General features: G+C 39.6%; 1 protein-coding gene across 2 annotated transcripts in view; it reads right to left on the reverse strand.

The window, feature by feature from the left end:
• Window positions 1-27,414, reverse strand: part of LOC117435680 (collagen alpha-1(XXII) chain-like) — a 128,971-nt gene that overhangs the window by 13,072 nt on the left and 88,485 nt on the right. For both annotated transcript variants that reach the window (XM_059010208.1, XM_034059034.3), the window contains exons 28-53: window positions 24,696-24,749; window positions 24,413-24,457; window positions 24,243-24,305; window positions 23,888-23,941; window positions 23,659-23,700; window positions 22,537-22,569; window positions 22,041-22,094; window positions 20,584-20,637; window positions 19,315-19,368; window positions 18,715-18,768; window positions 17,151-17,204; window positions 16,427-16,531; window positions 15,431-15,475; window positions 15,062-15,139; window positions 13,736-13,771; window positions 6,921-6,974; window positions 6,266-6,310; window positions 5,967-6,014; window positions 5,077-5,190; window positions 4,449-4,502; window positions 3,704-3,757; window positions 3,036-3,089; window positions 1,422-1,475; window positions 1,017-1,070; window positions 590-643; window positions 272-325 (exon numbers count right to left, since the gene is read on the reverse strand). In XM_059010208.1, coding sequence (XP_058866191.1) covers window positions 272-325; window positions 590-643; window positions 1,017-1,070; window positions 1,422-1,475; window positions 3,036-3,089; window positions 3,704-3,757; window positions 4,449-4,502; window positions 5,077-5,190; window positions 5,967-6,014; window positions 6,266-6,310; window positions 6,921-6,974; window positions 13,736-13,771; window positions 15,062-15,139; window positions 15,431-15,475; window positions 16,427-16,531; window positions 17,151-17,204; window positions 18,715-18,768; window positions 19,315-19,368; window positions 20,584-20,637; window positions 22,041-22,094; window positions 22,537-22,569; window positions 23,659-23,700; window positions 23,888-23,941; window positions 24,243-24,305; window positions 24,413-24,457; window positions 24,696-24,749 — 1,464 coding nt within the window. The remainder of the gene's footprint in view (window positions 1-271; window positions 326-589; window positions 644-1,016; window positions 1,071-1,421; window positions 1,476-3,035; window positions 3,090-3,703; window positions 3,758-4,448; window positions 4,503-5,076; window positions 5,191-5,966; window positions 6,015-6,265; window positions 6,311-6,920; window positions 6,975-13,735; window positions 13,772-15,061; window positions 15,140-15,430; window positions 15,476-16,426; window positions 16,532-17,150; window positions 17,205-18,714; window positions 18,769-19,314; window positions 19,369-20,583; window positions 20,638-22,040; window positions 22,095-22,536; window positions 22,570-23,658; window positions 23,701-23,887; window positions 23,942-24,242; window positions 24,306-24,412; window positions 24,458-24,695; window positions 24,750-27,414) is intronic.

Here is a 27,414-nt window from a genome sequence, read left to right on the forward strand (position 1 = left end):
TGTAAGCTGTCGAATGTTGTGATGTTTTTTAAAACGGTCTAGCAGTGCCCTCCCAAAGCTTGATTAGCCTTCTCACAGAGCAAAGGGCCGCTGATTGCTATACCTTCCCCTCTCGCCTGGGTGGTTCAGTTAATAGGGCGACCTGGATAATGGGGGTTCGGATAATGGGGGTTCAACTGTATATGTAATTATTAAAATAGTGAGTTTTTTTAGTTTATCAATTACTTTTCTTCTTCATTTTGTTAAGTAGCTATTTAAATCTGGCACTTACAGGAACTCCTCTGAATCCGTCTCTGCCTGGTAGCCCTGGCTCACCCTGTTTACCCTGGAAATAACAATAAAAAAAAAAAAAAAAAAAAAAAGATTACCTTCCAAGGAACGCAAACATGTCATCTGAATTTAAATATATGTGCTATCAACCACAGTTTTTGTTATATAGTAAACATAGTATTTTACACCAAGTGTCACATAAAGACTTACGCCCTAAAAACCTTGGTAACTGCATTACTGCCAAACCCCAACAAACTGTTAGTACAATGTAAAAACAAGACAGCCGAGATACACTGTATTTAATCAGGCAGATTCCTACCGATTCCCCAGTCTCCCCTGGTTTCCCATCCTTTCCATTCTTTCCTGTCATTCCCTTAAAAAAAAAAACAACATAAAACAAAACTTTTGGTTGCTTGTATATATTTATAGTTATTTACAATGAAAAATACAGCCTGAATGCAACGTCACTCCATTGTCAAAAAAAGCTACTGTGACTACTTCTAAATATCTGCTTTGCACAGTAGCTCCCCAACAATTGTATAATAACTAATGTGAATGGCATCTCTTAATAGTTCAGGTATGAAACTAACACATCAAGATAGACCACAATTAATCTGCTAATACATATTGGCTGTATACCGCATGGTGGGTGACTTAATTTACTGCAAGTGGTCCTTTCCATAAAAAGGAGCACCTCTGTTTCAATTAAACCGAAGTCTTACAAAGCATGGATTTTCTCTACCTACCATCAGCCCGGGTAGTCCTGGCGGACCCTGTGTTCCTCGTAAACCCTCTTTACCCTGTCAAACAGAACCATTAGTTATTCCATTGTTTGTTTTTTAATTGTTTAGCAAAGCATTAATGCAAACTACTCAACAGCTTCTTTGATCTTATTGACCTCTGAGTACGTAATGAACAACAACACCAATCTACATCAGCAGAGCAGAGATACTGCTGGACAAGACAACCACTAGGCTATCGTCTGACCCACTCAGGATTGTTTGTCATGGGGACAGATTGAGAAAACAGCTCCTTCACTTGTACCTTTTCAGAAGGTAGGCGACAGATGCATCCAAGCCATCTGAAACAATAGGTATAAAGATGATACCTGACATCTTCTAGACAAATGTACAGAAATCTATTCGCCCTACCTTCTCTCCTGGGGCTCCGGGTGGACCTACAGCCCCTGGGATTCCATCTAACCCCTAAAGGAAAAAAAGTGACAGTCACATTTCATTGTTTTATTTTAAAATACTCATCTTAAGACGGACACATCTTGAATTGACTCATTCGACAGGGGTCGTTGGAGATACAGAAAGACAATAAATCTCAGAATTCAATGGTTCTGAGTTTAGGTTAATTCAGACTATCAGGGTTATAAGAACATAAGAACATAAGAAAGTTTACAAATGAGAGGAGGCCATTCGGCCCATCTTGCTCGTTTGGTTGTTAGTAGCTTATTGATCCCAGGATCTCATCAAGCAGCTTCTTGAAGGATCCCAGGGTGTCAGCTTCAACAACATATGATACGTGAGTGTTAAAAGTACATTCATCTGTACTTGCTCCAGTACTTACTGCCATCACTGTATTAAACTGTGCTGTCAATCTATGCATGCAATGTATCTAATATCAACTACAAAGCTCCTTCAGCCTCACTTGAAATAAGATTTGATACTCGACTCTTATTGTATGTACTGTTAAGCAAGCACATAAGAAATGCTTGTAACAAGAAGAGGCAGCATGGCTCATTGAGTTTGTGTCACTTGCCAGCACGCTGTGAGCCTCAGGGCAGTACTTACTGTAATAACAAAAGCAGAATAACAAAATGGAACAGAACTGAAGTCTGCACTAAATGTCTAAAAAAACAGAAACAAAGCTTATGTACCTTGTTTCATGTATTCCTTTTCAATCTAGTGAACAAACGCCATATCAGCATCTTAACCATCTCACACTGCTTTATTTCTTGTCCTATTATTGCCGTGATCCACATGAACTGAACGTTCATTTACTCATTCAACACTTTAAGTGTGGAATGAATGAATTATATTTGTGATTCAATTGTTATTAATAAAGCTTCAGATTATTACCTGGTGGTTTAAAGATGTCAGGGCAATAGTTCAATCCACTTTTTCTCCAATGATGAGGTCTTAACCAATCAGGCCAGGACTCCCAACTACCGATTCATATATGGCTCCCAATTGCCCCATAATGCCATTACATTAACAGTAGTATTCTCGTTATAGGCGGAAAACAAATACCACTCTCTCTCTCTCTCTCTCACTCTCTATATACACTTATATAGTGGCAGACCAGAGCCCTGCCTGTAAATAAAGTATTGGTGTTATGTGTTTTGCTGGTGGTTGGCAGGGATGGGGTTAACACCTATCCCTGCAAAATACATGTGAGAATGTGGCTGTTCCCAAACTGGATAATTGGTGTTAATAGGGAACAGCCACAGGAAATAAAAGGAGATCTTGAAGCTCCATTAGGGGGAGACTAGCAGGGAGCAGGGAGCAGGGAGCAGGGAGCAGGGAGCAGGGAGCAGGGAGCAGGGAGCAGGGAGCAGAGAGCAGAGAACAGAGAACAGAGAACAGAGAACAGAGAACAGAGAACATGTTTTGGTGACGGGTAAACAGCTTAGCTGCCAGTGATAGTTAAAACTTGCAAAGTTTAGTTAGAGCTCCTGGAAGAGTTAGGTTTTCTTTGATTTACTTTGTGTAAATAAATAAATGCACAGGCACTGTTTTTCCTGTGTCAATACTTACAGGCTGCCCTGCTAAGCCGGCTGCTCCAGGATAGCCAGGTGCTCCTGGGATTCCCTAAAAAATAATTAAAATAAAACGTCAACAACAAAAATAAAGCATCTTAGATTTAGAAAAAAATCACAAGACTTTACCTTTTGAAACACAATTTTATTGGTAGATAAAAGTATAAAACTTCCAACTATTGTATTGATCTCAACAAATATTGTATATAAGTGTACAGTATATCACATAACTTTAGCTACTGAAACACATTTGCTTGGTAGATGAACATGTCCAACTCTAAACTACCAATCTTAACATGGATTGTACATATATAAATGTACAGTATTAGTGTAAAATGCTGTGTAAACAAGCATAGTGCCTTGTGGAATTAAACGATACACCTTGTGAAATGAAATGGCATACATTTGCATTTACATGGACACATCCAGAATAGCAAGGCTTATTCACTTTACTGTACATGATTGCAGTAACCTGTTTATATCCTGCAGTAGCAATTGGTGCTCTGGGAACAAATAAAGCAATGTGTACAAAAGCTGAGTGTTCAGCAGGAACCCAGTCCAGGCATGTGTGTGCATCTACCATTCCTCAACTTAATAATAATAATAATAATAATAATAATAATAATAATAATAATAATATATTTGTTATTATTGTGTTCTGTTTACCTTCTCGCCTTTTTCTCCAGTTTCACCTGCAGCCCCTCGGTCTCCTCTGCTTCCCTGTTGAGAAACACATTGTAAAATTCTTCCATCCTCTCGTGTGTGCTGCTTACATTGAACCAGCATGCAGACATTACAGTGTACAACTAGAATGGATACACAACCGTCATAACTGAATGAGCGGTGGAGTGAAGATGTGTTGATGTAGGACTGGGAACTCGTACATGCCGGAGGGGATGAATGAATTGGGTTCTGGAGGTCTTAGACCATTTCATACTGAAGTAAAACTGCCATTAAACTGGATTGAATACAACTGCAACTGTTTGTAAATTACAGTCCCTGCACCTATACTTTAACGTTCTGATGCATTTAGAAGTGATGTGATACACGTCAATGGAAAGTTATTATAAAATTAGAATTATCATTAGTATGATATACTGTATAGAGATCCTGGTTTCTTATTTCAATGCCTTATGTTGTTATTGTTTCCTGAGTTCTTGCTTTCTTCTGTCCTCTGGCACACAAAATGGTTCTCATTACCTCACTAACTGCCATAGTTAAAACAATATGCGATTGCAAAGTCACAACCCTCTCAGTATGTGTCATTAATAGGCTTGTATGAACCTATAAACGATCTACTGCAGAAGCGTGCATGACCTCTCTGACACTGCTCCCTGTTTAATTTGTATGTGAAGTTCATGATCACAACACCTAACTTTGTATCTATTGTATTGTAGATATAAAGACTTACCTTCATCCCGTCCATCCCAGGTGGGCCTATAGGACCAGGAGGCCCAGATGGCCCCTGCAATTAGAAGACAATAAATATGTTAAAGCATTGAGAAGAAAGCGTTTGTACACTAGCTTGTTGTGAGTACGGCACATGCTTTATAGAACTGTAAAGAGCACAGAATGTGTAGTAACATTCCATTTTTCTTTCCTGTGTATATTGAACAAGCTTGAAATAAAGCACAGATCAATAAGGGAAAAGCATGGAGGCTCTTGAATTGTACAGTATAACTTGTTTTAATGGATGGCAAATATATAGCCACCGACATGGTATAAAAGCCAACAGACCAAGCAGTACAGAAAAACTGAAAGATGCTAAGAATATGAAACACAGCTTAAACAACAATGTAATTATGATTAGAGGGGCCTGGTGTTGATACACAGTTACAGGCCTTGACATAAAACAAACAATAATACATAAAGGTAATGGCAGACAGTTGGAATACTGCAGCAATAGAGAGTTATTATACAAAATACAAAATATACTTTATTGCATGACATGAAACTCTCCACTAGCAGTGTAATCCTGATCAGTCATTGATTGTGTCGATTGAAAGTCGTTAGAGCAAACATGCATGTGTCATTCATACCTGGTTCCCATTATTCCCATCTTTTCCGGGTGGACCTGTCAATCCTTTATCACCTTTGAACCCTGGGAGACCTGGCATCCCGGAAGGACCAGGTGGGCAATCAGTGCACACATCCTGGAAGAGAGGAGCAACATCACTGCAGGAAGCAGAACACATGGCACTGCATCACACAGTGCATACTAGCTATACAGTGCATGTGTTTTTTGAGAATTCATTTGTTGATTATTATGCCAAATAATCACTGAAATAAAGAACATTTTGTGTTTTTCTAATTCACTACTCCTAACACCCAATACAAACAACCAAGCATTAAATAAACCCCTACAGAAAAAGCCATTTATTATTATTATTTATTTCTTAGCAGACGCCCTTATCCAGGGCGACTTACAATTGTTACAAGATATCACATTATTTTTACATACAATTACCCCTTTATACTGTGTTGGGTTTTTACTGGAGCAATCTAGGTAAAGTACCTTGCTAAAGGGTACAGCAGCAGTGTCCCCCACCTGGGATTGAACCCACAACCCTCCGGTCAAGAGCCCAGAGCCCTAACCACTACTCCACACTGCTGCCCTATCATTCTACTGATAGACTGTAGTGGTAAGCACTAATATAAAACACAGTCAAAATACTAAAAAACAAAATCAAAAGCATAATTGATACAAGAATACATTACTTATAATTGATCAACTGGCTCACAAACATAATTGAATTGGGCTACTCAAAAGGTAAACATACATTCAATGGTAAGAAAAAAAAACTGCAGCAACAAATATTAAATGTAATAAAAACTTCAACAAAAACAAACATGTTACAAAACAGCATTAGCTGCACTATAGTAATTATCTGTGTATATATATACTAACTTCATACTGTATGTTCCTTACCTTAAGAAGGCTTTTAAGTTCCTTTTGAGAGATCTGAGCTGTTGAACCCTGTGATAAAAGAACACTAGAAGTTATCACTGTGCTCCACTAGACACAGATTCAAGAACACTAGAAGTTATCACTGTGCTCCACTAGACACAGATTCAAGAACACTAGAAGTTATCACTCTGTTCCACTAGACACCACTAGGCACATATTTCCATAAGGTTTTGGGTTTATCAAAGTCCCACACTGAATATTGGGACATGGTGCTAAAATATATAATGAACTGATGTTAAATCATTCAAAGTGACACATACCGGCTCCCCAGGAACTCCTCTGTCACCTGGCCTTCCAGGTAAACCCTGTTACACAAAAGAGAAGTTCTTTAAACAGGGGTTTGCACCGACATACAGGACATACTGTGTCCTTGCCTTGCCCACTCCATCTTGTTGCAAGGTGAGGTATTGTTTCTGTATAGTGTTTCTATTTGTTATGTTGTATTTTCTAACTCAATGTAAAGGCAAGCTTGTGGAAAGTTACCGATAAGGTGCGTGTGTGCGTGTGCATGTGCATGCGTGCGCATGCATGCGTGTGTGTCAAATGCATGGATTGTGAGTATCTTTATCTTAGAATAGTAGAAGTGACCAAGAGAGAGAAGATACAAACAGAAGGAAATGTTGAAGAATGATGTAACCACAGGTTAGGTATAAAAAGGCTTATTTAGAGCTCTTTTGTTAGACCAGAGTATAAAGAGATGACTGCTGCACTTGTATTGCATGCTGTTCTGTAAGTCTAATAAAGTATCAGTATTAAACTGATTGTCGTATTGTGTGAATCAATCTGGGTTAATCCACACAATAAGACACACCAGCGAGCTTGTTAACAGCCTCAAGGCATTTGACTAGGATAAATAAAGGAATACTGCACTGAAATGCTCCCGTATATGTTAATTGCTTCATAGTTTGTACTTACATTATGCCCAGGCGGACCTTGGGGACCAGCTACGCCAGGTACACCTCTTGGGCCCTGAAAGGCACAATCACAGTATATCAGCACACACACCGAGGTGTGTTACATAATAGGAAGGGACTGTAAACAATAATAAAAAAGAATTGTGTGAAGAGAAGAGTCTGTACAGATAGTGTTAAAATCCTTGCACAGAGAAGAGTCTGAAACACATAAAAACGAATATATTAATACATAATCAAATATTTACTTTTTTTTTTTTTTTTAATTAAATTAAATAACCAACAACAGCAATTTACAAATAAATAATTAAAATCCCACCATCTGTCTCACATAGTGCACCAGCAATACACCAATTCGATGAAAACATTTCCAAATCATTTACCATTCTGTAATATTTAAAATCCAGTTTAATCCTACTGATAACCAGCATTCTAAAAACAATAACTGCATTGGTTTCACCAACACCAGCAATATGAGCTTTTCTAGTTTTTAAAATAGAGAGCTTGGCTTGTCCTAGCAGGAAATTTGCTAGCTGACACACATATTTTTCCTTTTTTGTGTAAGCTACATCAAAGATAAAAACACACTCAGAAAAATCCAAGCCCAGGTCAATAAACAGGCGCCTTATGAGAACAAACAAAGGGGCTAAACGGTTACAGAAAACAAAACCATGAAAAACAGTCTCTCTTTCTATACAAAAGGGACATTTATCTGTTATTCCTGGGTCTATGATGCACAGGTAAGCATTGACAGCGAGGATGGGGTGCAGGAGTCGCCACTGCAAGTCCCCTGATCTCTTGGGTAGAGGAGGTTTATACAGGCTCCTCCAGGCCGGTCTGGCCTGCTCTCCCACCTCCAACCGCTCCCTCCAATGTGTGTCTGGAAGTTCTTTTAACTGTCTTTCATGACACAATTTAACACACAATTCATATAATTTTTTTCCTTCTGTATTTGCCAGGGGGAGATCTGTCAACTTTTTCAGTTTTAGCAGGCGACCTTCATCTTCCCCACTCAAGAGCCCAATGGGGAAATCAATAAGGAGGGAAAAGGGGTCTCAAGTAAGGCCTGGTTCTTTGCTGAGAACCCATTTTTCATCCTGCTCTAGACAGGGCTGTTTGAATCTGACAAAGTAACCTGCCACCTACTCTCGCAGAGTGTAAACCCAGAGCTAAGGACAACTGTAATGGACTTTTCCATTTTGCTCTATTCACATCCACAACATGTCGAAGCTTTATAACCCCAGCTTTCATCATTGACTTTGTAAACGACTGAGACTCTGTTAATTTTATTCTAAACCCAGGATTAAAAATGACAGGTTCTTCTAGCAGCCAATAGAAGTCAAGAGTTCCCTCACCTCTTTGAATCCTCAGACTGCCAAGCCCTAAGCAAACTCTGGTAAAACGGTGGCAGATTGGGCGAGTTGAACAGGGCACTATCTAGGAGGAAAAGCTGTTTGTCCAGCCCCAGCCCTCCAGCTTGATGCAGTAAAAACTGAGCTACATCAGTCCAGGGAAGTTTCTCGCTGCTATACAGCAGTTTTTTTAAACTGTTTGCAGCCTGAAAGCTCTGAGTCTACTAGACAAGTCCATCAAACCTTGCCCTCCTTCTTCCAGAGGCAAAAACAACACACACTGCCTCAACCAATGTAACCCGTCCCAGAAGAAACTCAAAAACTCTCTCTGAATTTCTTTAAAAGATCTTTCGGAGGTTCCATACATATAAGCCTATGCCAGAGCATAGAAGCAGCTAAATTATTTACAATTAAGACCCTTCCCCGGTAAGAGATCTTTTGCAAAATCCAATGCCATTTCTGCAGGCGCCCTTTTACTTTCTCCAAACACCCCTCCCAGTTCTTCCTGACTGCCCTCTCATTCCCTAAGTATACTCCCAAATACTTTATCTCCTCTTGACTCCACTGCAAGCCACCTGGCAGAACTGGGATCCCACATCCCTTCCAATCCCCTATTAACAACCCTTCACTTTTTTGCCAGTTTATTTTGGCTGAAGAAATTGCTTCAAAACATTTCTGACTTTCATACAATTTGTCAACATCTGCTTGACTCTGAATAAAAACAGAAACATCATCTGCATAAGCGGAGACCTTAATTGGTTGAGCTGGGCTACCTGGGATAGTGAGTCCTGTTAAAACCTGTCTAAGTCTATAGATAAGCGGCTCAATAGAAAGAGAATACAGCATTCCTGAGAGAGGACAACCTTGTCTTATACCCCGGTGGACTGGGAAAGGTGCACTTAGCTCCCCATTGATCTTCAGCAAACTAAAAATGTCACAGTATAGGGACTGTATTTGAGATATAAATCTCGGGCCAAATCCGAAGGCTTCAAATACCTTCCATAAATAACTGTGGTCGACTCTGTCAAAGGCTTTTTCTTGATCAAGACAGCCCACCAGGGAAACTAAAGAGCTTAGAGGCAGCCAGTATGTCTCGAATTAAAAAAATGTTGTCAAAGATGCATCGGTTGGGCACCCAGTATGTTTGGTCAGGGTGTATAACAAGACCCAAAACAGTGCTTAGTCTTCTGGCCAGGGCTTTGGACATTATTTTGTAATCTGTGCATAAAAAGGACACAAGTTTCCAGTTCTTTATACTACACAAATCCCCTTTCTTGGGTAATAGTGTTATCACTGCCCTCCTGCAGCTCATAGGCAGCACTCCTTTCTCCGTGCATTCATTTAGAACTGTGTACAGGTCATCCTTCAATAATGTCCAAAAAGTTTTAAAAAATTCAACAGGCAGCCCATCCATTCCTGGAGTCTTTCCCCCTTTTAGCCCCTGGAGGGCATCAGAGAGCTCTTGCAACGTTAGGGGAAACTCAAGTGCTTTCTTTTCCTCTTCAGCGAGCCTTGGCAGAGCCTCCAGGAACCACTGTGTTGCTTCAGCCTGTTCCCCAACCTCCATTGTGAACAGTTCCGAATAGAATTTCACAGCGTGTCGCCGAATCTCCCCAGGCTCCCTCAGCTCTTCCCCTTTCAAAGTTTTTAAACAGTGAATGACTTTCCGGTCTGCTCTCTTTTTTTCCAATCCAAAAAAAAAACTGTGTGGGTGCATCGATCTCAGCTATATGCTGCATTCGGGACCTCACCAGCGCCCCCTGCATTTTGACATTCAACAGTTCAGCCATCTGCTGTTTTTTGTTCTTGAGGTCTTGAATCGACCTACTATTGGGATTGGACTGTAGAGCTCCCTGAAGCTCTAACATATCCCTCTCCAGCTCTTCCAGAGCCGCAGTCATCCTCTTTGTGACATTAATAGTGTACTGCTGAGAGAACAATCTGATCTGCACCTTCCCCACATCCCACCACTCAGCCAGGGAAGTAAAAGCAGTCTTCTGCTCTCTCCACCTTTCCCATAGAAAACTCATGCATTCTTTAAAATGGGTATCTTTTAAAAGCTGAGTGTTAAAATGCCAGTAAGACTTTCCTGGCTTTTGAAAGGGAACCATTACACTTAAAGTTAAAAGAGAATGATCGGATAACCCAGTTGGAGAAATAAAACACTTGGTGACCAGATTAAAATGCTGTTTAAAAATATAAAAGCGATCTAACCTGGCCAAGGAAACATTATTATTGCAGTATTTGACCCATGTATACTGTCTCATTGAATTGTTAAATTGTTTCCACACATCAGTCAAATCATGCTTTTTTAAAATCAAATTAAGTTCTGAAGCTGACTGAAGGTGTGGCTCAGGATGATTACGGTCCTCCATGTGGTTAACTGTGCAATTAAAATCACCAGCTAAAACAACCCTATCTCTGCCACTGCAGCCATTTAAAACTTGATCTAACGTCTTAAAAAGCCGGACCCGCTCTCGTCCATCATTCGGGGCATATATGTTTATAAAAACAAACATGTTTTCCCCTATCTTTATGTCAACTTTTAACAATCTCCCTTTCACCACTTCAGTAACAACAGGGGGAGACTGAATAAAACCTTTTGAAAACAGCACGGCCACCCCAGCGCTTACATTGGAGCCGTGACTAAGAAACACGTCCCCCTTCCAGTCACCAACCCAGTCGACTTGGTTATTAAAATCAGTGTGTGTTTCTTGTAAAAAAACAACATTACATTTTTTCTGATCAAGGTATTCAAATAAAGCAGCTCTCTTCAGCTCATCTCTGCACCCATTAATATTTAAAGACCCAATTGTGAACGAATTCATTTTAGTATGAAAAGGAAGGAAGGAAACTGGAAAAAGAAGAACCAGACACACTGACAAGAAGGTAAAGAAGAAAAAAAATCCAATTCATTTAATCACTAGGGTTTTTTTTTAACTGTTTACTGACTCTAGAGATCAGGTTTTTCAAACGCCAACGATCTTGCTCAGTGAGGTCGGAGCCTGACGCTTTCTGTGAGGTAAAACGTGCCGCTAATAAAAACAGAGAGATATTTGGGAAATGGTTCTCAATATTGATCCCTCTTCTACCCTTTGTGATTTCCAAAAAATCTTTTATGTTACTGACACTGTAGCCAGTTCCAGAGAGAACCGAGTCTGATGTTTGGGAACAGTCAGTCAGACTTGCCTCCTCTTCACTGTCTATCTCTGGGCTCTCTTCGGGAGTTTTGCTGGCAACTCTAACACTCCACGGCACTGTTGTTTTACTCTTCCCAGGCTCCGCTTCACTTTCCTCAATAACATTAGCTCTTTTCTTTGCAGTTTCATCATCTTCCCGTTTCCTCTGTCTTTTCTTTTTCGGAGTTTTGAACTTAAACTTTTCCCCTACCGTTTCTACATCCATTTTTTCTAATACTGAATTTATTTTACTTTCTTCACCTGCTGTTGGATTTAACTCTACTGCCTCAACCACACTCTCTGTTTGTTTGACCTCTACATTTAACAATATTCTCAGTTTGTTTGAGCTCTACAGACTCAGACGTATTCTGTATTTTTTTTACTGCAACCTGCTTCCACAGTGCTGTCTACATCAAGAGCTGACGGTTTTTCAACGCTATTTGTTGCTTCCACAGCGCTGCCTGCAGCAAGAGCTGACGGTTTTTCAGCGCTAGTTGTTGCCTTCTCTCTGCTCTGTTTTCCATTCACTGCCAGCTCTCCTACGTTCACCTCAGTACTAGCTTCTTGTTCCAGTCTCTCATCCCCCTGAGTTTCTGTCTGTCGGCTACTTTCATTACCTGCACCCGCAGAATTATTAGAGCCGTTCCCAATTTCTTTCCCCTTCTCTCTCCTCTGTTTCTTTATACTCACTCTTTTTCCCCCTGTCCTGTTCTGCCGTGCTAGCCTCATTTTCGGGACAGTTTTTAACAACATGCCCCTCTTTCCCACAACCAAAACACCTCATGACATCTGTAGTCGCAAAGATAATATAACTATTCTCCTCTATTTTAAATTTGAGGGCTACGTTTAACTCCTGACTCATGTCATTTAGAATCATGTTAACTTGCCTGCGGAAAGAAACGATGTGTTTCAGCTTCGGAGATTTACACCCCAGGGGGATTCTCTTCGGACTCGAAACAATTTTCCCGTGTCTAGAAAGTGCATTCTCTAACACGTCATTCTTTAGAAAAGGGGGAACATTTGAAAGGATTACTTTTCTGGATGGTAAAACCAGAGGTAACACGGTAATAAATGTCTCATTTACCACAATTCCCTTCTCAACAGCTTTGGTAACGAGATTGATTTCATTCAGAAAAGCAACAATTAAACCATTCATTCGAGATGCAGATTTTATATTCTCACCTTCACCTAACGCCAAAACACATTGCTCCAATGACACAAACCCCTCCGTTACGATTTTTACTCCATGACGACGGCTTAACTTTTCAAAAGAAAAGTTTGTGGGAGCTCCCCTCCCCCCGGAACTGGCCATACTGGCCTATTCAAGCTGACAAAGTCAGCTAAATTTTTGAAAACACCCAAATAAATGAACCTAAATAACACTTATATCCCCCCCCCCCCAAAAAAAGAAAGAAAAAACACATAGTACAAAAGGCAAGCACTCACCTACTCTTTCCACAACCCCTCCTGCAGCAGCACACACCCCTCACACTCCCAGCATGCACCAACAGACAGAAATAGTAGATAGATAGATAGATAGATATAGATAGATAGATAGATAGATAGATAGATAGATAGACTGTATATATAGGCTCAGAAAGAGTAATTGTATAAAACAAGTAAAAATTGTGAACTCCCAGAAGCAACTCAATTATTTCCAATGTCACCTACGTTTTCTGATGGCAAGTGCAGTGTTGAAAAGACTGCGCTGAAAAGATGGTCACCATTTTTTTTTATTTATTAAAAAAACATCTTTTTGAAAGAAAAATATGAGATCTACTAGACGATAGTAATGCATGTTAGGTGAGAGTTACTGGAATTGTTCTGTTTTCTGTACTATAATCTTATTATCTAAATATGAATGTTATTTCACACATTCTGATGAACAAAAGATTGATACCAGAATGTGATGCATTTTTATAATAGTCTTATAACAAGCAGGTGTTGGTTTGCATATTTATTAAGATATAATTCAGGTTGGAGCTGTGATTAATCGAGGCTGGGTATACAGTATATATTATTATTATTATTATTATTTATTTCTTAGCAGACACTCTTATCCAGGGCGACTTACAATCGTAAGCAAATACATTTCAAGTGTTACAATACAAGTAATACAATAAGAGCAAGAAATACAATAACTTTTGTTCAAGCAAAGTACAAGTGTGACAAACCACAATTCAATAATACAGCAGATAATAGTGATAGTTACATCAGGATGTGATTAAATAGCGATAGTTACATATTTATTCATATTTCATAAACTAACTTGACATCAGATTTCTTACCTGGGGTCCTTTTTCTCCTGCAGCTCCTGGTGTTCCCTAAAGCAGTAGAATGTTTATTTATTATTATTATTATTATTATTATTATTATTATTATTATTATTATTATTATTATTATTATTATTATTATTATTACATATTAAATGCAAATATTAAATATAAAAAAACATACTAGGTCATATAACCTAATCTATCTTGTTCTGGTTGAATTGAAAGAGAAATCAAAAGTGTTTGCTTCAGCGCTTATCAAAATAAAGAGGTGCCATCACTAATATACTTTAAAAAAACACTTGAACATCCAAATAAGAGGTCCCAACACTGTTCATGAGGAATTCTTGTTAAGTGTGAAGGCCATCAGAAATGATTATTTCCTTCACATGACTTCAATATAATTACAAAGTATCTCCAAAGTAATTACATTGCAATTAATGAAATGTGAAATAAAGTGCTACCAAATTTGTATATTTTACTACAATGTCAATTGCATGATCACATATTGCATTGCAGTTATACCTGAGGTTGAAGTTGAGGGTATACGTTTATGTTTTGTGCGTTTGGTTTCAATGTGCCGTTAAAACTTACGTATCTGTTTGCAATTTGACTGAAAGTTGTCAGTCTGTTAAAACTTGGTGACTTGGATAAAGGATGCATTGCTAACTGATTACATTTCATTGGTGTTGCCAGAGGCAACAGGAAATCAATACATTGTATAAACTACAGGAATCATCCCTGGTGTGGCAGAATTGTAGTGTGTCATGACATTTAGCTAAACATTGAAATCCAATCAAACTTGTGCTCTGTTTAAAATCTTCAAAACAATCATCTGTACAATTGTGACTTATTCTATCATAACATTATGTAAAGAGCAATGTTGTGTGATGCACTGCCCCCTGTCAGTGAAATAAGATGAGGGTAAAAGCTCTAAAACCATGAATGCCGAGCCTGGCTCTTTTGCATAGTGCTTAAGTTTGAGGTGTGCAGGGTTGCCAGTTCGCACCCAGCATCCGCCCTGTTACAAGTACAATACCTGGCTTCCCCTCTCCAGTACATTCACTGCAGGTGTTCTAGGTAATAGAACCCCACCTGACTCAAAATACTTTTCTGAATGAAACATAGAGCACAGACAGTTTTAATGCAAGAATATGTTTTTTGACAAATTCACACCTTCAAATTGACAAGCCACTGAAGTCTCAAGCAGATTATAATATTTGTTTATTTAGCAGACACCTTTATCCAAGGTGACTTACAGAGACTAGGGTGTGTGAACTATGCATCAGCTGCAGAGTCACTTACAACAACGTCTCACCCAAAAGATAATAGAGTTCTTACCTGTTGCCCAGGTAACCCAGTCCCAGGTGGACCTCTATCTCCAGGAAGTCCACGCATCCCATGGGATCCGGAATCCCCCTAAAGGACAGTTAGACTTAACTCTATTGAAATGGCAAGATTTGTATCCTGTGGTTGCCCTGGTGATACACACTCAAACATTCCAAACAGGTGTGTATGTTTTACACCACCTCATTTTCTAAAAGGTTCATTGTTTTAACCACTACATCTGAGTTGCTACGAAAAATTACCATAAAAAACACTTAATCTAGTATAAGTACAAAAGACCACTGTCAAAAGCTAAATATAGATGCCTTCCAGCCAGTAATAATTTAGGAGTATGTCTGCTTCTGCAGGTTTTAATGGTCTTACCTTCGGCCCCTGGGGTCCAGGCAATCCAGGTGTTCCAGGCTTTCCCTGTTATTCCAAAAAGTATACAATAATGAATACCGTTTCTGCAGACACAGCATACACCCTCCTAATAAAATGAGACTTTAAAGATTCTCTGCACCAAAAAAACAAATAACCTGTGCGTTACTGCAGTGGAAAATATTTCCGAGTGAAAATTGAATGCAGAAGTTTGGCAAGAAACTCAAACTGATGCCGTGTGCAGACACATGAAAGCCAGACATTGAACATGCAAGCCCCTTCACAGTACATTGTACCTGGTAAATATACAGTACAAGCATGTAGTCTTTGAGGGAAGTGCTATAGTGATGTCTTACTGGCTTTTCCTTCAATGGAAGCGAACATTATCAATTTGATCTGACCTGGCCCTCGGAATGCCACAGAAATCTTTACTGGTACTGCACAGTAGTTAAGGTTGTGTATTTTAAATGATTTGAAATGGAAATAAACAAAGAACAGAGAGCTCTCTTGGGCCCTTTAACATGGTATGCTTTGAGTGGATGGCATTTTGCTGCAGACAGAAGCAAACAGAGAACTCGTTTCAAGCTGAAAAGTTACTATGCCAAGGTTATTTTTCACAGCTAGATTACTATGGGTGTTTAACTTATTTTTCTATGTGCCCTTGTGCTTTTGGGGCATTCCTACGCAACATTCATTATAATACAGTAGCTCCAATACTGTACCCTGACATACTGTGCACTTAAGCTGAGGGATCACTAAGGCACTTTGTGGCTTGGAACTTGATTTCAGGAGACTAGGTTTCAGGCCACTGCAAGGCACACCAGGAGAGACTTGGGGTTTGATACAGCAAAGTTGACTCAAACTAGGTCTCTCGGTCTCCTGGAACCAGGTTTCAAGCCACTGTTCCTGAAAAAAGTGGCTTTGTGTTCCCTCAGCTTTATAATCCACAGGGTTGAATAAAGCAGCTTGTGCACCAGTAATAACTAAGTGATGACTCACCGGCTCCCCATCCTTCCCCTTGCCTGGTAAACCTGGGATTCCAGCAGGTCCGGGCTCCCCTGGAGCTCCTGCTGAGCCTTGCCTGCCTTCCTTACCAGCCTCTCCCTGCAGAAGCACACCACAGATTAACCCTATTATCAGAGTTTCATCTTACAGTAATACTTGAAATGTATTTGCTTACGATTGTAAGTCGCCCTGGATAAGGGTGTCTGCTAAGAAATAAATAATAATAATAATAATAATAATAATAATAATAATAAGGGCTGGAAGAAAAGCAACTTCATCAGAATTAGGAATAATGACGAATTATGATGATAATCACACTTACTGTCGCTTATTTTAAAGTATCACTAAGTTAAGGTTGTGATAAACCACAAACATATCTTTATTCTTGTAAGACTAACAGGAGGAAAGGTCTTTTTTTGCCTCAGCCTATGTATACAACAGGTTTGTAGGCTAAATGTCTGAACATTTGAGGCCTGTATGTAATTGCTGATTGTGTGTTTTCTTTTATGAAATGTATACATTGTATAGTGTGCTGCCTTTGTGTTTTATACAGGACACTTTTACAATGACAGGTTACTGTGCATCTCAATTGTATGTTCCTGATTAAATACCTTTAAATAAATATGTACATTCCATACATACACAGGTAAATACGTACATTCTTTAGAAGTGAGGAAAACACAGACCACCGAGTGAAACACATTTGAGTATTTCTTACCTTTTCCCCTTTTTGTCCATTTACTCCAGATTGACCATCTTTCCCTGGTACACCCTAAAGAACAGAACATATGGGAAACTATAACAGTAATTTATTGAATGGGCATTAGATCTTGTGACTTGGGGGCTGGCAGTATAAGCCCACCAGTAAAAAAGCTCATGGATTAAGAACATAGGAACATAAGAAAGTTTACAAACGGGAGGAGGCCATTAGGCCCTTCTTGCTCGTTTGGTTGTTAGTAGCTTATTGATCCCAGAATCTCATCAAACAGCTTCTTGAAGGATCCCAGGGTGCCGGCTTCAACAACATTACTGGGGAGCTGGTTCCAGACTGTAATCCACAATTCTCTATGTAAAAAAGTGCCTCCTATTTTCTGTTCTGAATGCCCCTTTATCTAATCTCCATTTGTGACCCCTTGGTCAACATTGTCAATACCTTTAATGATTTTGAATGCTTGAATCAGGTTGCCGGATAGTCTTTGTTGTTCAAGACTGAATAGATTCAATTTTTTTAGCCTGTCTGCATATGACATGCCTTTTAAACCAGGAATAATTCTGGTCGTTCTTCTTTGCACTCTTTCTAGAGCAGCATATCCTTTTTGTAGCGAGGTGACCAGAACTGAACACAATATTCTAGGTGAGGTCTTACTAATGCATTGTAAAGTTTTAACATTACTTCCCTTGATTTAAATTCAACACTTTTCACTATATATCCGAGCATCTTGTTGGCCTTTTTTATAGCTTCCCCACATGAAGATATGTCTGAGTCAACATAAACTCCTAGATCTTATTCATAGATTCCTTCTTTAATTTCAGTATCTCGCATATGGTATTTATAATGGACATTTTTATTGCCTTTGTCAGTACCTTACACTTTTCTCTATTAAATGTAATTTGCCATGTGTCTGCCCAGTTCTTAATGCTGTCTAGATCATTTTGAATGACCTTTGCTGCTGCAACGGTGTTTGCCACTTCTCCTATTTTTGTCTGCAAATTTAACACATTTGTATACTATACTAGAATAAGTCATTAATGTAGATTAGGAAGAGCAGAGGACCTAATACTGTTCCCTGTGGTACACCACATCGCTCCATTTTGAGAAGTCCTTTGATTGATTTTTGATGGTGTTTATGAATCAACTTGTTCATAAAGGGTACTGGAGAGGGTCTAATGATTTTAACTGTTTATTTTTTTTAAAGAAAAACTGTCATTGATCCTCTGACATCGATTATTTTTTACCTGGGCACATTTGTTAACAGACAGTACTCCATTTTACAAAGAATGGATCCACATTTTACCCTAACAACATTTATTTATCATTTCCAACTGGAGACAATAGTGATTTTTAGAAGTGTCATTCAAATTTCCCTTTTCATTTTTTTAAGGGATTTCCTTCTTAAACTCCCAGTTAAAACATTTATTTTACAACAACATAACAGCAAAGAGACATCTGACACCAGCCTTGTGTATTTATTTCATCACCTTACAAGCTGTAATATTATTAGACGTCCAACAGCATGCACACTATCAACAGAACATGTCAATGAGCTACAGTATGCACCTACCGCATTGCCTGGTAAACCACGTGGACCTTGTGGACCTGTTTGGCCAGGTGGTCCCTATTGTGGAAAAGACATCACAGAGCACATTAAAACATTAAATAATGCTGGAACAAAAACAAATTCAGTCCATCCATTTTCTATACAGACAATACTCTCAAATGCATAACTTTTTTTGTATCCATCCATACTGTAACTACTCAAAAAGAGCTTTTGGTTGACACCTTAGTGGTTAATGGAACCGCATTCAAATTGAAGATGAGAATGAGGATTCTATAGTTGAGTTTCCTGCTGTTTTAAAGCATGTCTGCTCCTGTGATTTTAACTTCAGTGTGGAGTAGTGGTTAGGGCACTGGACTCTTGACCGGAGGGTTGTGAGTTCAATCCCCAGTGGGGGACACTGCTGTTGTACCCTTGAGCAAGGTACTTTACCTAGATTGCTCCAGTAAAAACCCAACTGCATAAATGGGTAATTGTATGTAAAATAATGTGATATCTGTATAATGTGAAATAATGTATAATGTGATATCTTGTAACAATTGTAAGTCGCCCTGGATAAGGGCGTCTGCTAAGAAATAAATAATAATAATAATAATAATAACTTACTGCATCTCCGTTCACTCCACGCTCTCCTCTGAGTCCTGCATCCCCTTTTGGACCCTGTTTTGAGGAACAAAACACGAATCACTGAATGTGGGCCATGTGCCTATAATATGCATCATACCATACCAATTACATCTAGGGGTGATTAACAAATGATTTCTTACAGTGCTTGGTAAATAAAAAGATTGACTGAAAAGATATATTTTAGCCCAGTCTTGAATTGCAAAAGAACTGGATTTATACGATAAGTAGATTTGTGAAGTACTGTAAAAGGAGTATTTTCTATCAGCTGAAATCTGTATCGTAAAGCGTCTGGATGGACAGGATTAATTAACCCATGAGGTAACAAATGCATGAATTAAAATCCTGGTGTCATCTTGCAACAGCATTGCCTTTAATCTTAGAGAGTTGTGAGATTAAGCAAAAGTGGCCATGAAATGATAACAAGATATGCTGACAGTGGGGACAAGAAAAGACTGCACCGTGGGTGATTTATTGCTATACTATAGATGGTCAACTGGTAGGAATGCAGTGTCAGCTTGGAGCCAGTTTCCATGCAGTCTAAGGGGGGGGGGACTTTAAACACAGATTTATTTTTTAATAGACAGCAAATCACATCTTTCATAAGGCTTTATCAAAATGTGTGCATAATGTTATTACATTTTCAGTCCTTGCCTATGCACCTAATGTTGTGTGCAGTAACAAGCCATACACTGACAACTACAGTTGTATCCATTATATCCTGGTTATTTATCTAGCCCCCTGCCCCCCATCCGAAATGAGATGACCGCTAAGTAGATTAGAAGTCTTTACTTATCTTCACAGTACAACAGAAAGCGTGGCAGAGAACTTAAAAAATGTAGAGAAAGTACAGAAAGTACTGCATTAAACAACTGTGTTTCACACCCACACCCTGTCATCTAAAGACCCACACATTCTCCCAGCAGATGTGATGACAGGGTTTCCATACCATGCCCATCAAACTGCTGGACGCCTTCAACAAAGGGCTCAATTAATGACAAATGCGTCAGCAAATTTAGAATATGGATACCTGCCGACTATAAATTGGACTGAGACTTCAAGGAACTCTACTTTCATTCTCTACTGGTCATGTTAAGCTGTTTTTTCATCTTGTGTAGATGTTTTGCTCCGTTGTAAACTACAGGGAGAAGGCAAACAGCATGCAGCATGTCTAATAGTGTTGGAGTGGTATCACAGTTGTACAGTAGGTCATTTGTGCACTTGGACTTTTGAAATGTGAATTGTGCTTACCGGGTGTCCTGGTGGCCCCTTCAGTCCTTCTTCACCTGGGACTCCCCTCGGACCCTGTAAAATAGATAGAAAGCAAAAAAGCTCTGAATTCATGCTTACGCATAAACTTGGAGTTTCGAGTTAGGATTTTCTCTCTCTTGAGAAGAATATTCTTAATACCTAGCAGCCAGTCTACAGTATGAACTGCAAAACACACAAAAAAATCAGAGAGCAAAACCAACCCAGAAGTGCTGACTAGTAAAATTAGTTGCACCCACTTTTAACGATAGATTTTATTAATGAATAGCATTTCCGCAGCTTCATATGTTCTCTAATATAACTGAAACTGTATTGAGACATTTATGCTGTATGTCTGATAAGTTTTTTTAGTAAGATTGTGATTTTGGGATGAATACTTCTACAGCAGATAGTGTGTACTGTATCTGTTTTCACAAGAGAAGAAGCCAGTAACAGAGGAACGGTAATACATTTATTTCTTCTTCTGGATCGGTTAACTGGAGACCCATGTTTTTGGAAAAAGGGAACATTTTCTAATCTCAAAAACTGTTTTCCATGAATCTTAGATTTATTTATCTATACCATGCTGTAGTAAAGATCTTATGGAATATATTATTTTAATTTCATGTTTTATACTTTGTTCGCACTCATAAATCACTCACCACCCTGTTAACTAAATAAGAGACAAGTGTTTTACTTTACACTCGACACTTAAATAACAGCCAGTGCTCCAGTCATTCGCACTGTTGGAGACTATTAAAAAGGTGTTGTGGGAGTAATGCTATTATAGGTCATGTATTACACTGAAAAAGCTAAAGAAGAAGAGGCTGTTTTTTAGGAAATCCATCCCTGTCCAACAAATAGCTGTAAGTTTGTTGCTCAGTTTCCAAAACAAGTTTTGGGTTTTCTAAAAGCTTCCATTTACATGAGCATTGGGCATTTTCTTCACTGTGCTATAATGACACAGTAAGGAGTGACTTCGGTCACAGTAAGGAGTAAAATTTTGGTTTAAATTGCACTTTCTATAATTACATCTGTATGTTCTCACATGGCATATCTCTTAAATCTATCTATCTATATATATATATATATATATATATATATATATATATATATATATATATATATATATATATATATAAGGGCAAGAGGTAAAGATACTCAAAACACAAAGAGCTGCATAACAGTTGCATGAGTTTGCTTTGAATACCCATCATTCTATTTGAATAAAGAGGTTTAAGTTTTGTTACATAAAGGATGCCAGAGTTACACATAAGAGTGAGTATCCAATCAGAACAGCCCAGTAGTTGAGTGCAAATAATTGATCTTTGCTGCCACCTCTCGGGCATTTCCCTGAATTGCCTATTTTAAAGTAGGAAAACTATGTAGCGTACTAACTACTTAATGTAGTTTTATTTCATTATGCCTCAGTTCTTTTCCTAAAGACCAACATTACGTACTGGATCTCCTGGTGGTCCTTGATCTCCTTTATCTCCTTGCTGCCCAGGTTCTCCCTGAGATGAAGAAACAACAACAACATGGATATTGTGTAATGTAACTACGAGGTTACCCACAAAACAATCACCTGGAAATACACCAGCATCCTTAACATAATAAGTGTTTGTGATGGAGTGAAGACTGACTCTCTCGTTGGTAACAACAAGCTGTCTACTGTGCTAAGCCAGGCTCTGTCAGCAGAATGTACATATACGTCTCTATGCAGCTTCGGAAGAGAGGTACATTCTTCTAGCTGTTTAATCAATCTAATATTATAAAATGATGCGGGAAAGACATGACAAACATTCTGTACATGAGTAAGAATCAGAGATGCTTTAGTTCAATCCTAGCTGGGTATTTAACTCTGTGGAATCTTTCTCAACAGCAAAAGGGAAGATTATCTTTTGGCACCAAAATATATTCTTCAATCATTAAGAGTTTAATGAAATGACTTCTTACTGGATTTCCAGGCTGTGGAATCACTGTTGCAACCTAAAGAAAGACAGACAAAAATGTATATTTTTCAATCAGCATTACAACATAGCATTCAGGTAAATGCCTACATATAAATTTACTGGATTTGATTGAAGGCTCAAAGAGATGCATTGCTTAAGATGCCTACTCCAAGCAAGTGCATTGATTGCTATAAGCAGATTCTAGGATTTTAAACCCCTTTACTGTCTAAACGCACAGCAGCAAATAACGTGCTACCTTTGGTTAGCTCCATCAGTTTTTGAGATTTGGATCATTTTTCAGCTAACAGTTAAATGGCAGTTAACTGTCCTGTTCAGTTAAGTGTCTACTGTAGTTAGTAGGTTTCTGTTAATAGCTATTTATAAACAAATTGAACGGGCTAGCAGTGTGGTGTTATACACATAAACATTCGTTGACCGTGTAACCTTCTTTTCTTAGTTGTGCATTTTAACTGTATGTTTAAACTGACAAACCAACAGATACATACCATGGCATCCAGTCTGAATGTATAGCTGATAGCATCGAGAGTGTAGGACAGGACTGGGTATCAATTATTAATTGCAGCTAGCTCACTTCACAATCCAGTACTTGTTAAAACTAGATCTCCGAAGTCAATTTGCATGGATTTTTTTATTAACTATAATTAACAGGTATACTTTATTTCTAACTGAAAACTACATTTTCCACAGCTCTTTAGTGCAAAATGCTAAAAATATTGCCATGGTTACAAAAGTTCCTTTGGTTGTGCAATAATAAAGTACCTCAGTCTAAGGCCTATTTTCTAACCTCAACCATAAGTTGCTGCCCAATGTTTTTCACCAAATGTATGCAATACACTATTTTCAAAACAAACTCAGACCGTTGCAAAAAGGTGATAAGCAAGTCATGCTGCCAAATTGACCTTTATGGAGTTTTTATGTTGACTGTGGTAGCCTTGGTAACCCAGCTTCGCTCCTTAGCGACTCGTTATATACAACTCTTTTATGGTTCATTAATTGGTTGTTATTTAGATTTTGCTCAACCAGCTATTCCTTGTGAGCAATAAGAGCTATGTGATGCTAAGTCTTCGGTTATGTGTGTGTGTGAAGTAAAACTTGTTTTACTTACATTTCCTGGGGCCCCAGGAGGACCAGCCTCTCCGACGTCACCCTAAAGAAACCCAGGATGTTAACAGTCTCTACTTCATGGATACTTTATTAAATACAATGTGTTTTATATCATATTTATTTTCTATCTTGCTTAACATCAGTATGTGCGTTATCTGTCATCCTCTGTTGTTTCTGATTAGATCTAGCAGCCTGCTACTGTTTCAGTGTACTGTCGTGTTCCCCCTTACCTTGTCTCCTCTGTCACCTTTTGGACCCAGGGGTCCAACTCGTCCACGGTCACCCTGTTGAAACAGAGATGGGTTAGTTTTAATTTAACACTGCAAAAACTCACACATGCCTGAATCATTAGACTGTTTAGAATTCACCATAATCTGCCATTCACATCAATGGCTAGAATCATTTTTTCAACAGGGATATTTTTCAGTTGAACTGAATGCCTTCTACAGTATGCCATAGTGTACTGTAGGCCTTATGTACAGTGCTTATGTTAATGGTGGTGGGTACTTTCTTCTTTTTTGTTCTTCTTGCAAATAGACGAACGCTATACAGTAAATACAAGCTGGTGAATAGTAAAGCGTTTACTGGTTCTCCTTTCTCTCCTCTCAGCCCTGTTAATCCTGGAACACCTGGAGGACCAGCCTCTCCCTGAAAAGAAGACAGAACGGTCATCTCTAAGACAAGACTCCTACATGCATAAGTAATGTTGCAAGCCATTGGGAATGGCAGTGATGAAGTGTCACAAGTGAACCCACCTTCAATCCCAGGGGACCCTCGGGGCCACCAGAGCCTCTGTCACCCTGCACATGGAGAGACACAAGATCAGAGAAAGAGAAAGAGCTTGGAAAAGCTGCTTACAATTCCCCGACATATTCTTATCCCTGGCTTTGGATTTATTATGCTGAATTTATCAATTTACGAGGACAAGACATTGTTGTTGTTTTCTTTGCTTTTATTTAACAACAGAAAAACAAACAAACTCCTATATAAAGATTAAAAACAAAAATGGGTATTTGTATAGTTGCTGTTAGAACCAACCTGAGGACCAGGCTTTCCAGGCAAACCATCCAGCCCTCTTTCTCCTTGTGAACCCTGCAAAAAAAAACATGTATACAGTATAAAAACATGTTAATAAATACTATACCAATACATATACAATATGTAAGCTTATAACAATAGTCGTGTGCACATTTATTAGAACACCGCTAAATGTGTCATTTATATCCTCTATATACCTACCTGCAACCTCTGGGTGTGAGAATTTACATTTTAAGTAATCAGTGCTATAGAAACAACAGGAGCTCCTGTGTTAAAATGTTAGACCATACTGTGCTTTAATCAGACATTAATCAGACACTTAAACAACTTCTATTTTACCATTTGTGGCTCTATGTTCCTTTTCTTTTACTATTTTAAATAAATTGCATGTGTGGCCTGTTAAATTAGACAATCACTAATTTGCTTATTTTGATGAATTTTCCTGGATTTTCAGTTCCAGTGGTTTGATTTCATACGCACAACAAATCAAAACAACAGAAGCAATGGGGTGCTCTAATAAATGTGCACCCTAGTGTAATATTACGCATCTATTGATTCCAGCACTAACACTGCAAGCTGAAATTAAAAAAGAATGTTTCCTGATTTTGGTTGATTGTCCCCTTGTGCTTTACTAGGCTTTAGCCCTGCTTTCTCACACCTCTCAGTGATTCACTGTGCTTCAGCCCTGCTTTCTCACACCTCTCAGTGATTCACTGTGCTTCAGCCCTGCTTTCTCACACCTCTCAGTGATTAACCGTGCTTCAGCCCTGCTTTCTCACACCTCTCAGTGATTCACCATGCTTCAGCTCTGCTTTCTCACACCTCTCAGTGATTAACCGTGCTTCAGCCCTGCTTTCTCACACCTCTCAGTGATTCACTGTGCTTCAGCCCTGCTTTCTCACACCTCTCAGTGATTAACCGTGCTTCAGCCCTGCTTTCTCACACCTCTCAGTGATTCACCATGCTTCAGCCCTGCTTTCTCACACCTCTCAGTGATTCACTGTGCTTCAGCCCTGCTTTCTCACACCTCTCAGTGATTAACTGTGCTTCAGCCCTCTGCTTTCTCACACCTCTCAGTGATTCACTGTGCTTCAGCCCTGCTTTCTCACACCTCTCAGTGATTCACCATGCTTCAGCTCTGCTTTCTCACACCTCTCAGTGATTAACCGTGCTTCAGCCCTGCTTTCTCACACCTCTCAGTGATTCACCATGCTTCAGCTCTGCTTTCTCACACCTCTCAGTGATTAACCGTGCTTCAGCCCTGCTTTCTCACACCTCTCAGTGATTCACTGTGCTTCAGCCCTGCTTTCTCACACCTCTCAGTGATTAACCGTGCTTCAGCCCTGCTTTCTCACACCTCTCAGTGATTCACCATGCTTCAGCCCTGCTTTCTCACACCTCTCAGTGATTCACTGTGCTTCAGCCCTGCTTTCTCACACCTCTCAGTGATTAACTGTGCTTCAGCCCTCTGCTTTCTCACACCTCTCAGTGATTCACTGTGCTTCAGCCCTCTGCTTTCTCACACCTCTCAGTGATTCACTGTGCTTCAGCCCTGCTTTCTCACACCTCTCAGTGATTAACTGTGCTTCAGCCCTCTGCTTTCTCACACCTCTCAGTGATTCACTGTGCTTCAGCCCTCTGCTTTCTCACACCTCTCAGTGATTCACTGTGCTTCAGCCCTGCTTTCTCACACCTCTCAGTGATTCACTGTGCTTCAGCCCTCTGCTTTCTCACACCTCTCAGTGATTCACTGTGCTTCAGCCCTGCTTTCTCACACCTCTCAGTGATTCACTGTGCTTCAGCCCTGCTTTCTCACACCTCTCAGTGATTCACCATGCTTCAGCCCTGCTTTCTCACACCTCTCAGTGATTCACCATGCTTCAGCCCTGCTTTCTCACACCTCTCAGTGATTCACCATGCTTCAGCCCTGCTTTCTCACACCTCTCAGTGATTAACTGTGCTTCAGCCCTGCTTTCTCACACCTCTCAGTGATTCACCATGCTTCAGCCCTGCTTTCTCACACCTCTCAGTGATTCACTGTGCTTCAGCCCTGCTTTCTCACACCTCTCAGTGATTCACCATGCTTCAGCCCTGCTTTCTCACACCTCTCAGTGATTCACTGTGCTTCAGTCCTGCTTTCTCACACCTCTCAGTGATTAACCGTGCTTCAGCCCTGCTTTCTCACACCTCTCAGTGATTCACTGTGCTTCAGCCCTGCTTTCTCACACCTCTCAGTGATTAACTGTGCTTCAGCCCTGCTTTCTCACACCTCTCAGTGATTCACCATGCTTCTTCAGCCCTGCTTTCTCACACCTCTCAGTGATTCACCATGCTTCAGCCCTGCTTTCTCACACCTCTCAGTGATTCACTGTGCTTCGGTCCTGCTTTCTCACACCTCTCAGTGATTCACTGTGCTTCAGCCCTGCTTTCTCACACCTCTCAGTGATTAACCATGCTTCAGCCCTGCTTTCTCACACCTCTCAGTGATTCACCATGCTTCAGCCCTGCTTTCTCACACCTCTCAGTGATTCACCATGCTTCAGCCCTGCTTTCTCACAGCTCTCAGTGATTAACTGTGCTTCAGCCCTGCTTTCTCACACCTCTCAGTGATTCACCATGCTTCAGTCCTGCTTTCTCACACCTCTCAGTGATTCACCATGCTTCAGCCCTGCTTTCTCACACCTCTCAGTGATTAACTGTGCTTCAGTCCTGCTTTCTC

This window comes from Acipenser ruthenus, chromosome 3 (genome assembly GCF_902713425.1).
Source record: "Acipenser ruthenus chromosome 3, fAciRut3.2 maternal haplotype, whole genome shotgun sequence".
Classification (NCBI taxonomy): domain Eukaryota; kingdom Metazoa; phylum Chordata; class Actinopteri; order Acipenseriformes; family Acipenseridae; genus Acipenser; species Acipenser ruthenus.